This window comes from Dreissena polymorpha, chromosome 6 (assembly GCF_020536995.1).
Source record: "Dreissena polymorpha isolate Duluth1 chromosome 6, UMN_Dpol_1.0, whole genome shotgun sequence".
Taxonomy (NCBI): domain Eukaryota; kingdom Metazoa; phylum Mollusca; class Bivalvia; order Myida; family Dreissenidae; genus Dreissena; species Dreissena polymorpha.
Window position 1 is genome coordinate 82295952 of NC_068360.1, and position 13679 is coordinate 82309630.

At 35.0% G+C, this 13679-nt stretch overlaps 1 protein-coding gene across 2 annotated transcripts in view; it reads right to left on the reverse strand.

The window, feature by feature from the left end:
• LOC127834360 (conserved oligomeric Golgi complex subunit 3-like) overlaps positions 1-13679 on the reverse strand; it is a 60232-nt gene that overhangs the window by 39402 nt on the left and 7151 nt on the right. For both annotated transcript variants that reach the window (XM_052360124.1, XM_052360123.1), the window contains exons 4-11: positions 13107-13272; positions 12428-12502; positions 11970-12062; positions 9688-9816; positions 8179-8297; positions 5975-6101; positions 3371-3462; positions 666-805 (exon numbers count right to left, since the gene is read on the reverse strand). In XM_052360124.1, coding sequence (XP_052216084.1) covers positions 666-805; positions 3371-3462; positions 5975-6101; positions 8179-8297; positions 9688-9816; positions 11970-12062; positions 12428-12502; positions 13107-13272 — 941 coding nt within the window. The remainder of the gene's footprint in view (positions 1-665; positions 806-3370; positions 3463-5974; positions 6102-8178; positions 8298-9687; positions 9817-11969; positions 12063-12427; positions 12503-13106; positions 13273-13679) is intronic.

The window sequence follows — 13679 nt, forward strand, 5'->3', positions numbered from 1 at the left end:
TCTCTATAAGGAGGATGCTACATATGTCATAAGAACCTTTTTCCTGTGCAACACATACAGTTGTTGTGCACATGTTTCTATATCATCTCTATAAGGAGAAAGCTACACATATGTCATAAGACCCATTTTCCTGTGCAACACATACGGTTGTTGTACACATGTTCCTCTATCATCTATATGGTGAGGATGCTACACATATATCATAAGACCCATTTTCCTGTGCAACACATACAGTTGTTGTGCAAATGTTCCTATATCATCTCTATAAGGAGAATGCTACACATATGTCATAAGACCCATTTTCCTGTGCAACACATACGGTTGTTGTGCACATGTTCTGCTATCATCTCTATGGTGAGGATGCTACACATATGTCATAAAACCCATTATCCCATGCAACACATACAGTTGTTGTGCACATGTTCTGCTATCATCTCTATGGTGAGGATGCTAAACATATGTCATAAGACCCATTATCCCATGCAACACATACGGTTGTTGTGCACATGTTCTGCTATCATCTCTATGGTGAGGATGCTAAACATTTGTCATAAGACCCATTATCCCTTGCAACACATATAGTTGTTGTGCAAATGTTCCTATATCATCTCTATAAAGAGGATGCTACACATGTTAAAAGACCCATTATCCCATGCAACACATACGGTTGTTCTGCACATGTTCTGCTATCATCTCTATGGTGAGGATGCTACACAACTCTGACAGGGTCTCCAGGTGGTTTATGTGGATGATCAGGGGCCGGAACACGTCGTACAAACAGCTGCAAAGTCTCTCCAGCATCTCACTGCACGGGAACATACCAGGGGAATATTAGATTAGCAACAATATTTGAAAGTTAACTAACTGTACAGTGCTTGCCCTAGGCTACAAATTTTCTGTAGCCAAATTTGCCTCATTTTGGCAAAATTCTTCTGAATTTGGCTCTTTTTGGGCATTTATGAAGAAAAATTGTTGCCAAATAAAATTTTCTTTAGCCAAGTTGTTTAATTTGTAGCCAGTGGCTAATTTTGCAGAAGGCAGAATAAGCCTTGCTTAAGCAATACAATTGGAAAATAAACTTAGATTATTAAAAAAAAATGAAAATAAATTTACTGTAGCAACACAATGGGAAAAATAGACTTTGAGAACAAGACTATTGCTAAGCAATATATGTTCCCTACCAGCTCCACCATTGTCAGAAAATCCACCAATGTCAGATTAAACAAATAAATATTTGTTGCCATAGCAACCAGAATTTTTGACGCAGGAACGAAATGAAATAACATGCATACTGTCCATATTGCCATCTATCCATATTTCAAGTTTCATGAAAAAATATGAAGAACTTTTAAAGTTATCGCAGGATCCAGAAAACCACCATTTCAGCAGTATTTCTAGTCTATTTGTTGCCATAGCAACCAGAATTTTTGACGTAGGAACAAAATGAAATGACATGCATAATGTCCATATTGCCATCTATCCATGTTTTAAGCTTCATGAAAAAATATGAAGAACTTGTAAAGTTATCGCAGGATCCAGAAAAGTGTGACGGACAGACAGACTGACAGAGCGCACACCATTAGTCCCCTCCGGTGAAACCGGTAGGGGACAATAAACATAATGTAGCAACACAATAGGTCAATAAACTTAGATTAGAAACAAAATTTTAAAATAAATTTACTGCAGCAACACAACTGGAAAATAACCTTTGATTAGCATAAACATTTGAGAATAAACTTAACATAGCAACACATTGGGACAATAAACTTAGATTAGCAACAAAATTCGAAAATAAATTTACTGCAGCAACACAATGGAAAATAAGCTTTGATTAGAATTACAATTTAAGAATATACTTAATCTATTAACACAATCGGACAATACACTAAGATTAGAAACAAAATTTGAAAATAAACTAACTGACGTACAGGTAACACAATTGGACAATTTCTTTAGATTATCAACACAATTTGAAAATACAGGTAAACTTACAGTAACAACAAATTCAGAAAATAAACTTGTATTAACAACCGGATGGGAAAATAAACATTTTTCAGCAACAAAATGGAAATATAAATTTATATTTGCAACACACAGGCAAAAATAATTATATTACCAGAAAATCATATGACAATAAACACAGTTCAGCAAAACAGTGGGTAAAACTTAATAAAAAGCAACACAATGGTTAAAAAGTTTGAAGAAGGGATGTTATCGCATAAATGGTACAATGTCATTGATTATTAATTTTTCATTCAAACATCAGGGACAACACTTTCTGCTTTCATGATATTTTTCGTTTCAAGAAAGTCTCTTTTTAGTAAAAATCAAGTTAAGGCAGAAAGTGTCGTCCCTGATTAAGCTGAGCGGACTGCACAAGCTAATCTGGGACAACACTTAACGCACATGCAATAAACCCCCTTTTCACAGAGCACAACTCGAATATTTTAATATCATCATGATTGTTTGTACCTCCTTCAAACTTTTTGCCCTTGGAGGCACTCATTATGTATTATTTAAGTACCAAGTACCAATATTTTGTAATTACATTAATAATTTGTGTAAATTAATGGATTATAAAATAAAATAAACTATCGAAAGATGCATTTTCATTGAACTTAAATATCAACAAGGCTATTGCCAAGCAATATGGTCCCCTACGGGCTCCACCATTGTCAGAAATTCCACCTTTTTCATAATTATTTTTTTTGTTGCCATAGCAACCACAATTTTTGACGTAGGAACAAAATAAAATGATGTGCATAATGTCCATATTGCCATCTATCCATGTTGCAAGTTTCATTAAAAAATATTAAGAACTTTTAAAATTATCACAGGATCCAGAAAAGTGAGACAGACAGACTCACAGACAGACTCACAGAGCGCAAACCATAAGTCCCCTCGGTCGAAACCAGTAGGGGACAAAAAGTATAAATTAGGGCCATTCAAATTTAATCAACTAACAAACCTTGAGATAACCATAAAGTTATTGATGAATGTAAGGAAAATACCTCGGATATAAGGACTAAATGAGTTATCATGTTTTTATTATTTTGGTACTGTTTTCACAAGTCTAGCAGCGAAAGAGCAAAGTTATTTTTAAATCCATCAAAATATGACACAGTAACGGCTGAGCCAGGAATTATAAAGCTGTTTTATGGCCATATTGACATCTGACCTCTAATTGTCACCTTGACCTTTTAGTAAGGGAGATGGGTGTTACATGTGACATGATCATATGTTATTCAAATTAATTTTTTAAAAGGAAATTTCAAGCCACATTAAATAGTTTACCTTTTAAGTAGGGAGATGGATGTTGTATCGTACATGTAAGAGTGGTAATAGTAAAGACTGACTTGGCAAAACCTACTCAAGCTGGGTGGTTGGCTTGGAGAAGAAGTTCAGGTAGAGCTGATATTCATCTTCACAAACATGGACCATGAATGCACAACCACTTCGCATCTGTAGACACAAAACAAGGCTCAGATTTGAGATTTAACCATTTACCACTTAGATACGTATTTAACCCTTTACCACTTAGATACATATTTAACCCTTTACCACTTAGATACGTATTTAACCCTTTACCACTTAGTTACGTATTTAACCCTTTACCACTTAGATACGTATTTAACCCTTCACCACTTAGATATGTATTTAACTCTTTACCCCTTAGATACGTATTTAACCCTTTACCACTTAGATACGTATTTAACCCTTTACCACTTAGATACGTATATAACCCATTACCACTTAGATATGTATTTAACCCTTTACCACTTAGATATGTATTTAACCCTTTACCACTTAGATACGTATTTAATCCTTCACCACTTAGATACATATTTAACCCTTTACCACTTAGATACGTATTTAACCCTTCACCACTTAGATACGTATTTAACCCTTCACCACTTAGATACATATTTAACCCTTTACCACTTAGATACGTATTTAACCCTTTACAACTTAGATACGTATTTAACCCTTTACCACTTAGATACGTATTTAACCCTTTACCACTTAGATACGTATATAACCCTTTACCACTTAGATATGTATTTAACCCTTTACCACTTAGATACGTATTTAACCCTTCACCACTTAGATATGTATTTAACCCTTTACCCCTTAGATACGTATTTAACCCTTCACCACTTAGATACATATTTAACCCTTTACCACTTAGATACGTATTTAACCCTTTACCACTTAGATACGTATTTAACCCTTTACCACTTAGTTACGTATTTAACCCTTTACCACTTAGATACGTATTTAACCCTTCACCACTTAGATATGTATTTAACTCTTTACCCCTTAGATACGTATTTAACCCTTTACCACTTAGATACGTATTTAACCCTTTACCACTTAGATACGTATATAACCCATTACCACTTAGATATGTATTTAACCCTTTACCACTTAGATATGTATTTAACCCTTTACCACTTAGATACGTATTTAATCCTTCACCACTTAGATACATATTTAACCCTTTACCACTTAGATACGTATTTAACCCTTCACCACTTAGATACGTATTTAACCCTTCACCACTTAGATACATATTTAACCCTTTACCACTTAGATACGTATTTAACCCTTTACAACTTAGATACGTATTTAACCCTTTACCACTTAGATACGTATTTAACCCTTTACCACTTAGATACGTATATAACCCTTTACCACTTAGATATGTATTTAACCCTTTACCACTTAGATACGTATTTAACCCTTCACCACTTAGATATGTATTTAACCCTTTACCCCTTAGATACGTATTTAACCCTTCACCACTTAGATACATATTTAACCCTTTACCACTTAGATACGTATTTAACCCTTTACCACTTAGATACGTATATAACCCTTTACCACTTAGATACATATTTAACCCTTCACCACTTAGATACAGATTTAACCCTTTACCACTTAGATACATATTTAACCCTTCACCACTTAGATATGTATTTAATCCTTTACCACTTAGATACGTATTTAACCCTTCACCACTTAGATACGTATTTAACCCTTTACCACTGAGATACGTACTTAAGCCTTTACCACTTAGATACGTATTTAACCCTTCACCACTAAGATACGTATTTAACCCTTCACCACTTAGATACATATTTAACCCTTTACCACTTAGATACGTATTTAACCCTTTACAACTTAGATACGTATTTAACCCTTTACCCCTGAGATACGTATTTAATCCTTTACCATTTAGATACGTATTTTCATTTGAAGTCTCTTTGAAAGTTATATTTAATTTAACACCCTTCTTACAAGATTCAAGTTTCTAAGGCATAATCTCCAAACCTTAGTTACTGATAAGCAGCAAACAGCATAAAACCTGAACAGATTGTGAGTTACTTGCAGGCCTGTTCTGGTTTTATGCTGATTGCACATAGCCATTGTCACTTTGCTTGTAAGTGGGAAAGGGTTAAACCACAAGATTGTATAACATGGCTCATTTTCACTAACCATTGCTTAGACTTTAGAATAAAGAATAGACTTAGAACCAAGAAAAATACAACCAGCGTTTGAATAAAGGATGGCTCTCCATTCCTTTCCTGATTATGACATTCACAAAATGTTCTACATAAAGACCTAAAATCAAAGCAATGTTTGGGACGACACTTTACGCACATGCATTAAGCTCGGATTTTCCAGAATGAGGCTCAAATTCATCAGATTATTTAACCCTTTGCATGCTGGGAAATTTTGTAGTCTGCTAAAATGTCATCTGCTGAATTTCTAAAATTAGCATTTTCTTCCATTTTTTTCAAAGAATACTATCAGAATAGCAAACAGTTTGGATCCTGATGAGATGCCACAGAATAGACGCCACATTCTGTGGCGTCTCATCTGGATCCAAAATGTTTGCAAAGGCCTTCAAAATTCGGTTCCAGCACTGCAAGAGTTAAAACAAACTTTCCAACAACTGTTTGTTACCTACCAATGAGCAGTGATCTCTCACATGTTTGGCCGCCAGATCTCCAATCGTGGACGTGATGCTGGGAGACAGCAGCTGTTCCCTCTGGGAGAAGTAGCACTGATGGCAGTCTGACAGGATCTGCTCGTACCTGTAACAAAATTAGTTAATAAGTCTAAACCTATTTATTTAAGCTCCATTGCATGGAAAGCTTTAGGCTTATTGAAATGCTCACGAGTCTGTGTCTTAAGTAGAACTAGTACTTGATATCTTAAGAAATTTCTAAATAATCCTCACAAAAGTAAAGATTGAACCTGTGACCCCGGGTCGCTAAGGGGACACCATACCCACTACGCCATGGCAAACTGTTAAAACCCCTTAACCAACTTTGGCTGTGAAATTGTGGGCCCTTAAACAGTAAACTTGATCACCAAGTTCATAAGTTTGTTTAGTTCAAATCTATTTAATTAAATTTGACTGCATCAAAAGCCTAACACTTTTTGAGACACTCAGTTGAGACACTCAGTTCCCCAGGGAGAAACAGTACTTTGCATCTTAAGATAAGATTTTGAGAACACTACTTAAGTGGTCACTTATTTTTTGTATATGTCACACATTTTTCTGTATATGTCACACATTCTTTGTATCTGCAACACATTCTTTGTACCTGTTACACATTCTTTGTGTCTGTTACTAATTCTTTGTATATGTCACACATACTTTGTATCTGACAAACATTCTTTGTATCCGTCACATATTCTTTATATATGTCACACATTCTTTGTATATGTCACACATTCTTTGTATCTGCCACATATTCTTGGTTTATGTCACACATTATTTGTATGTCACACATTCTTTGTATCTGTCACACATTCTTTGTATCTGTCGCACATTCTTTGTATATGTAGCATATTCTTTGTATATGTCACACATTCTTTGTATATGCCACATATTCTTTCCATCTGCCACACATTCTTTGTATCTTTCACACATTCTTTGTACATGTTGCACATTCTTTGTATCTGTCACACATTTTTTTGTTTATGTCACACATTATTTTATATGTCAAATTTTCTTTGAATCTGTCACACATTCTTTGTATCTTTCACTTATTCTTTGTATATGGCACATATTCTTTGTATATGGCACACAATGTTTGTATATATGTCACACATTTTTTGTATATGGCACACATTCAATTCTTTTTATATAATGCACATTCTTTGTATCTGTCACAAATTCTTTGTATATGTCACACATTCTTTGTATATGTCACACATTCTTTGTATATGCCACACATTCTTTGTATATGAAGCACATTCTTTGTATATGTAACACATTCTTTGTATATTTAGCACAATCTTTTTATCTGTCACACTTTCTTTGTGTATGTTACACATTCTTTGTATATGTCAAATTTTCTTTGAATCTGTCACACATTCGTCGCATTTGTCACACATTCATTGTATCTGTCACACATTCTTTGCATCTGTCACACATTCTTTGTATTTGTCACACATTTTTTGTTTATGTCACACATTCTTTGTATCTGTCACACATTCTTTGCATATGTCACATATTCTTTGTATCTGTTACACATTATTTGTATCTGTCATACATTCTTTGTATATATCACAAATTCTTTTTATCCCTCAGACATTCTTTGCATATGTCACACATTATTTGTATATGTCACACATTCTTTGCATCTGCCACATATTCTTGGTTTATGCCACACATTCTTTGTATATGTCACATATTCTTTGTATATGTCACACATTCTTTGTATATGTCACACATTCTTTGTATATGTCACACATTCTTTGTATATGTCACACATTCTTTGTATATGTCACACATTCTTTGTATCTGTCACATATTCTTTGTATCTGTCACATATTTTTTGTATATGTCACACATTCTTTGTATTTGTCACATATTCTTTGTATATGTCACACATTCATTCTTTGTATCTGTCATATATTCTTTGTATATGTCACACATTCTTTGTATCTGTCACATATTCTTTGTTTACGTCACAAAGATATTTTTACAGGTACATTCTGACTATAAACTGCCTTTTTTATACAACTTTCAATGTATTTTGTTACAAAACGTAGTTTGTTTATATTTAGCATGAAATGCTCAATTCTTTGTTACAGCCCAGATGGCAAAATGTTTAAGTGCGCCAAAAAGCGTATTTGAGTGATAATGGGTTAACTTACTCTGGTGACTTGTCAGTTCTCATTTCAAGCTGTTCCATCAATGAGCGTACACGTGGGGCATTGGCTCTGAACTTGCCATAGAACAGTGTGAATGCATTGTCTGCAGCGTTCTGTGAGTCCTACAATGAACAGATATGAGCCTTGCTCCGGGAAAACTGGCTTTACGCATGTGTGTAAAGTGTGGTCCCAGATTAGCCTGGGCATTTCGCATCTGCACAGTTTATTCAGGGACAATACTTTCCGCTTTAATGGTATTTTTTGTTTAAAGTAAGTCTCTATTTAGTGAAAATCCAGTTTAGGCTGAAAGTGTTGTCCCTGATTAGCCTGTGCGGACAATGCCAGTAACTATTTCTATAATGACTTATCTAAAAGACCATAGTGACATAGATACAGCATGTTGTGTGAAATGTATGCAACGATAATTTGTTAAAAAGATCAACTAACATTTAGGTACAAAGTCTTATATCAGGCAATATAGAACTTTCACAGAACAGTCACGCGAAAGGCCATAGGACATTCCGACAATTTCAGGAACAATATAAGAATGCCGGTAAAGTTCACAGGAATACTTAAAAAACAAGATACAAAATTGTCACAAAACCAGGTTTTCATTGTGAAAAAAAATTGATAAAGGGAGACAACTCAAACTGAACTTTTGAAATGAACAAACAAAATTAACCCCCTTTGTAAGTTTGTTTCAAAATAAATCTATTTTTAGTCGTGGCGACCTTGACATTGGAGATATTGATGTGATTCTTTCGTGAGACACACCGTCCCATGATGGTGAACAAATGTGCCAAATGATTTTAAAATCTCACAATGAATGACATAGTTATGGCCCGGACAAGCTCATTTATGGCCATTTTTGACCTTTGAACTCAAAGTGTGACCTTGACCTTGAAGATATCGACGTTATTATTTCGCGCAACACACCGTCCAATGGTGGTGAACAAATGTGCCAAATGATTTTAAAATCTGACAATGAACGACATAGTTATGGCCCGGACAAGCTTGTTCCGCCCGCCCGCCAGCCCGCCAGCCAGCCCGCCAGCCAGCCAGCCAGCCAGCCCGCATTCGCCAATCTAATAACCAGTTTTTCCTTTGGAAAACCTTGTTAAAAATCCTAGTATTTTAGATCCTACAAATATGCCAGATTGAAAGGATCAGAAAATGTAATGTTACCAAAATCAAATTAATCGGCAGTATACAACCCTGTGTTACCCAAAGCGTCCTACTTTTAACTCTTTCAGTGCGGGAACCGAATTTTGAAGGTCTTTGCAAACAGTTTGGATCCAGATGAGACGCCACAGAACGTGGCGTCTCATCAGGATCCAAACTGTTTGCTATTCTGATAGTATTCTTTGAAAAAAAAGAAAGATAATGCTAATTTTAGAAATTCAGCAGAAGACATTTTAGCAGACGACAAATTTCCCAGCATGCAAAGGGTTAAACCCCCTTTTCAAAGAGCCCCACTCATACACAACCTAGTTTTACCCAAAAGCGTCCTACCTTTGACGAGCGGACATGTTGGGTGGAGGTGATGAGGATGTGAGTCACATGAGACTTCATGAGATTCAGTGCCCGGGATAGACACTGCTTTAACCGCGCCAGGTACACTGGAGACTCCTTGTACTGGGGCTGAAAAAACACAAGAATGAGGACTTATGAAATTGATGTCAATAAACTGCATAATGAATCACTTTAATCAACTAACAGTTAAAATTTTAAACAACTATTGAATTGAGACACATTCTTGGAAAACTGGGCTAATGAATGTGTGTAAAGTGTCGTCCCAGACAAGCCTGTGAAGTCTGAACAGGCTTATCAGGGACAACACTTTCTGTGTTTATGATATTTCTTGTTAAAAGGAGGTCTCTTGTGAACAAAATACAGTGAACGCGGAAAGTGTCTGCACAGACTGCACAGGCTAGTCAGGGACAACCCTTTCCGCACATAAATTAAGTCCAGTTTATCCCATTATTAGGCTCGAATAAACACAGATTACAATTTGAAACTGAGAGAATCAGACAAACCCCTTTGAAATGGCAGTATGACATACATTTCCATGCACATACATGGAAGCCATAAAAACCAGCCAAGACCTTTGGAAATGGCCGTGTGACTTAACACAGATTATACTAGGAAACTACAAGAACCCGCCAAAACCCTTGGAAACGGCCGTATGACTTAACACACATTACACTTTGAAACAGCAAAAACCAAGTAAATCCCTTGGAAATGGCCATACGACTGTCCTTGGCAAAGTTCTATTTGATCTTACTATAAGACCCTTAATAGAGAGAGCACACAATTTAGGAGATTCTGGATATATCATCAGCCATAATTCAGAGGTGCATCATGGCTGGTTATCAAACTTGGTAAAGATATTAAAGCCATAAATAAAGCCAAGTTTGAAGATGATTTGATTAAAACTATTAAAGTTAAATTGCAGAAAAGGTTTTATTTTGCCTTTTTATTAAGTCAAGGCCCATAATTCCGACAAGCTTTATGCAACTGCCTGGTTATCAAACTTGACCTAGATATTATGCCAAAAAATATTATCACCAAGTTTCATGATGATTAGATTTAAACCTTTGCATGCTGGAAAATTTATCTTCTGCTAAAATGTCGTCTGCTGAATTTCTACAATTAGCATTTTTTCAAAAAATACTATCAGAATAGCAAACAGTTTGGATCCAGATGAGACGCCACGTTCTGTGGCGTCTCATCTGGATCCAAACTGTTTGCAAAGGCCTTCAAAATTCGGTTCCCGCACTGAAAGAGTTAAACTTCTTGAGTGGATATTGTTTTCCTGGACCTTGCCTGCACATCCGGCCAACCATATTATATCGCGTTTTTTAACGGGCATATAAAAAGGGAATTCCATACATTTTGGCGCGAAAAATACATTTTACTTTAAGTATTTTCACTGAAACAACAGTTGAACAATTTAAGAGAATGATAATTCTTAAAAGATCATCAGAAACCAGCAATTTTTTGTGGAACATTTGCGCAAAAAATCCTGAAATTGGGAAAATTCGCGAAGTGAAGTCTTCATATTCGGAAATTGGTGAATCTTTTTGCTCACAAGTTTTATACTTTAAAATTGATAAAAGTGTTGTCAAGTTGTCAATATTATATTTACTTAGGTTCAAGCCATAGAGATGCAAAGGGAAACCAACTAAATGTTACATTTTATTTATAAAAAATAAATAAATACTTTTTTGGAAACTTTCAATTGGGAAATTTTTTGTTTTTGGCCTATTGGGAAAGTGCCACTTTCCGGTACTTTATAAAGAACGAAAAAAAAACGCTCAGAACCAAACCTGTGTGGCTTTTATCCATTTATAAAATAAGATCCCACAAATATCACAAAAAGAATCTCAATCATGACTTAATCTTTAAACAGAAACATTTGAAGAACATGAAAAGTAAATTCTGTATACTAGTTCCTTTGACTATACAAATAGTTTAAATTCATATACATTAACTTTAACACAGTTTTGAAATTTGTGTATGGCATATTTTGTAAGTTTCTTTTTAGAAAACAAATGCACAGAAGATCATAACCCTTTGCATGCTGGGAAATTTGTCGTCTGCTAAAATGTCGTCTGCAGAATTTCTAAAATTAGCATTTTCTTCAATTTTTTTCAAAGAATACTATCAGGATAGCAAACAGTTTGGATCCTGATGAGACGCCATGTTCTGTGGCGTCTCATCTGGATCCAAACTGTTTGCAAAGGCCTTCAAAATTCGGTTCCCGCACGGAGAGAGATAATCAGCAAACTTACATTATTTTTTATGTAGAGAATGCATTCATCCAGTCTTGAAAGCATGGGAACAAACGACTCATTGGTGACCGTCAGAGTCGGTGATCCTAGTTTCTGAAATATATCAAGCAATAATATATAGAAGACAAGTGAAGCCAGTAAAGTAGTATTATTTACGCCAGCATTAACATTCTGCAAATAAAGGGAAGGTCTACTGAAAACTGCTATTTTAAAAGGCAATCTAGAATACAGTATAATCATACTGAAATATTGGAAAATACAGATAAATGTATGCATATTAAAAAAATACTTATAAAATAGAAGATATATCTTATTGCAAAAGAAATAAATACCCTCAAAACGTCATACGTGTAATACTTATAAACAGCAACATGAAGTCTAAGTTTTTTAAATTGTTAATTAATATTTTAACAATTAAATCATTATTACCCTCAAAGTGTCATACATGTCAAACTTACACTTGAGATGGTCTCCAGCTCATTAAAGTATGACAGCTTGTTGCTGATGTTTTCTGCCTGGTTCATTAGTCGGGTCTGAACATGAGGAAAACATTTAATTGTCATTTACTAATTTAAATGTAAAAGTGACAACCATTTAGTTTGATAATATTGTCGAAATTGTGTAAAATTATTAAAATAAAACGCTATAGTAAGAAGAAACAATAAAAAACTAGAACATAAAAAAGTAAAACTTCAGCCGTGAGTAAATTAAATACAGTCTGAACAGTAGTTCTACACTAACAAGTGAAATCCTTGTTAAATCTCCCAGCATTTTCTTTCCCATGTGGGAAAACGACCGATTGGGAAAAATTTCCGTGAAAAATGACATTGGGAAAATGTGCATCCTTAAGTCTACAGATAGGGAATTTGGATATTTTTTAATTCTTGGTAGTTAATTGCACAAACCCATCTATATATTCTTTTACATGCCTTTTTGCTGAAATATCCAGTTTCAATGCTCATTGTATTTGTTCACTTGCAGATAATGCGCTTTTGGAACGAAAATGATAAAAGTCTCCATTTTTTGGGAATGTTTTGGACAGCAATTAGAAATTTTGTAATTTTTCCTCTATTGGGAAAGTGTCTTTTATGGGTTCTTTATAAAGAATGCAAAAATATAAAACTGCTGTGTCCCAACCTGTTCTTCCAGCAGATGTTCACAAGCCTCGTGCAGTGCGTTGGTCTTCGTGGACACATGGACATACTGCCTCTGTAGCTCCATCAGGTGATCGAGGCCCGCGGACACTTCGTCCAGTACCCAGTCACACTGGGCCCGATGACTGGCCAGCTCTTCCATGTGAGATCTGCACGACAGTATCTTGCATAATTGTCTACTATAATTTAACGTTAACCTGAATTATTTAGTACACAAATGGACATAATTCTGCTTACAGTGATTTTTTTTCCCCAAAATTACAGCCTCTTACAGGCTGCCTCCCAATGGCAAAAATTAACATTTCTTCCCAAAAATCTTATCAAAATTTCCCCCCGAAATTATGCAAAACTCTTCCAATAAATGTAATAATTGGTTTTTAAGTTTATTATACTGGGATATATTTCTGTAACACTTAATAACATACATTTTAAAATGCAGAACACATTTACTTATAGGCAGTTTAATAATGTTAAATTTTTCCCGATTGCATGGTTTATCCCACTATTATTCCAATCCAAAAGGCGCAGGCTGTAAGATACATGTATGAAGCCAAAA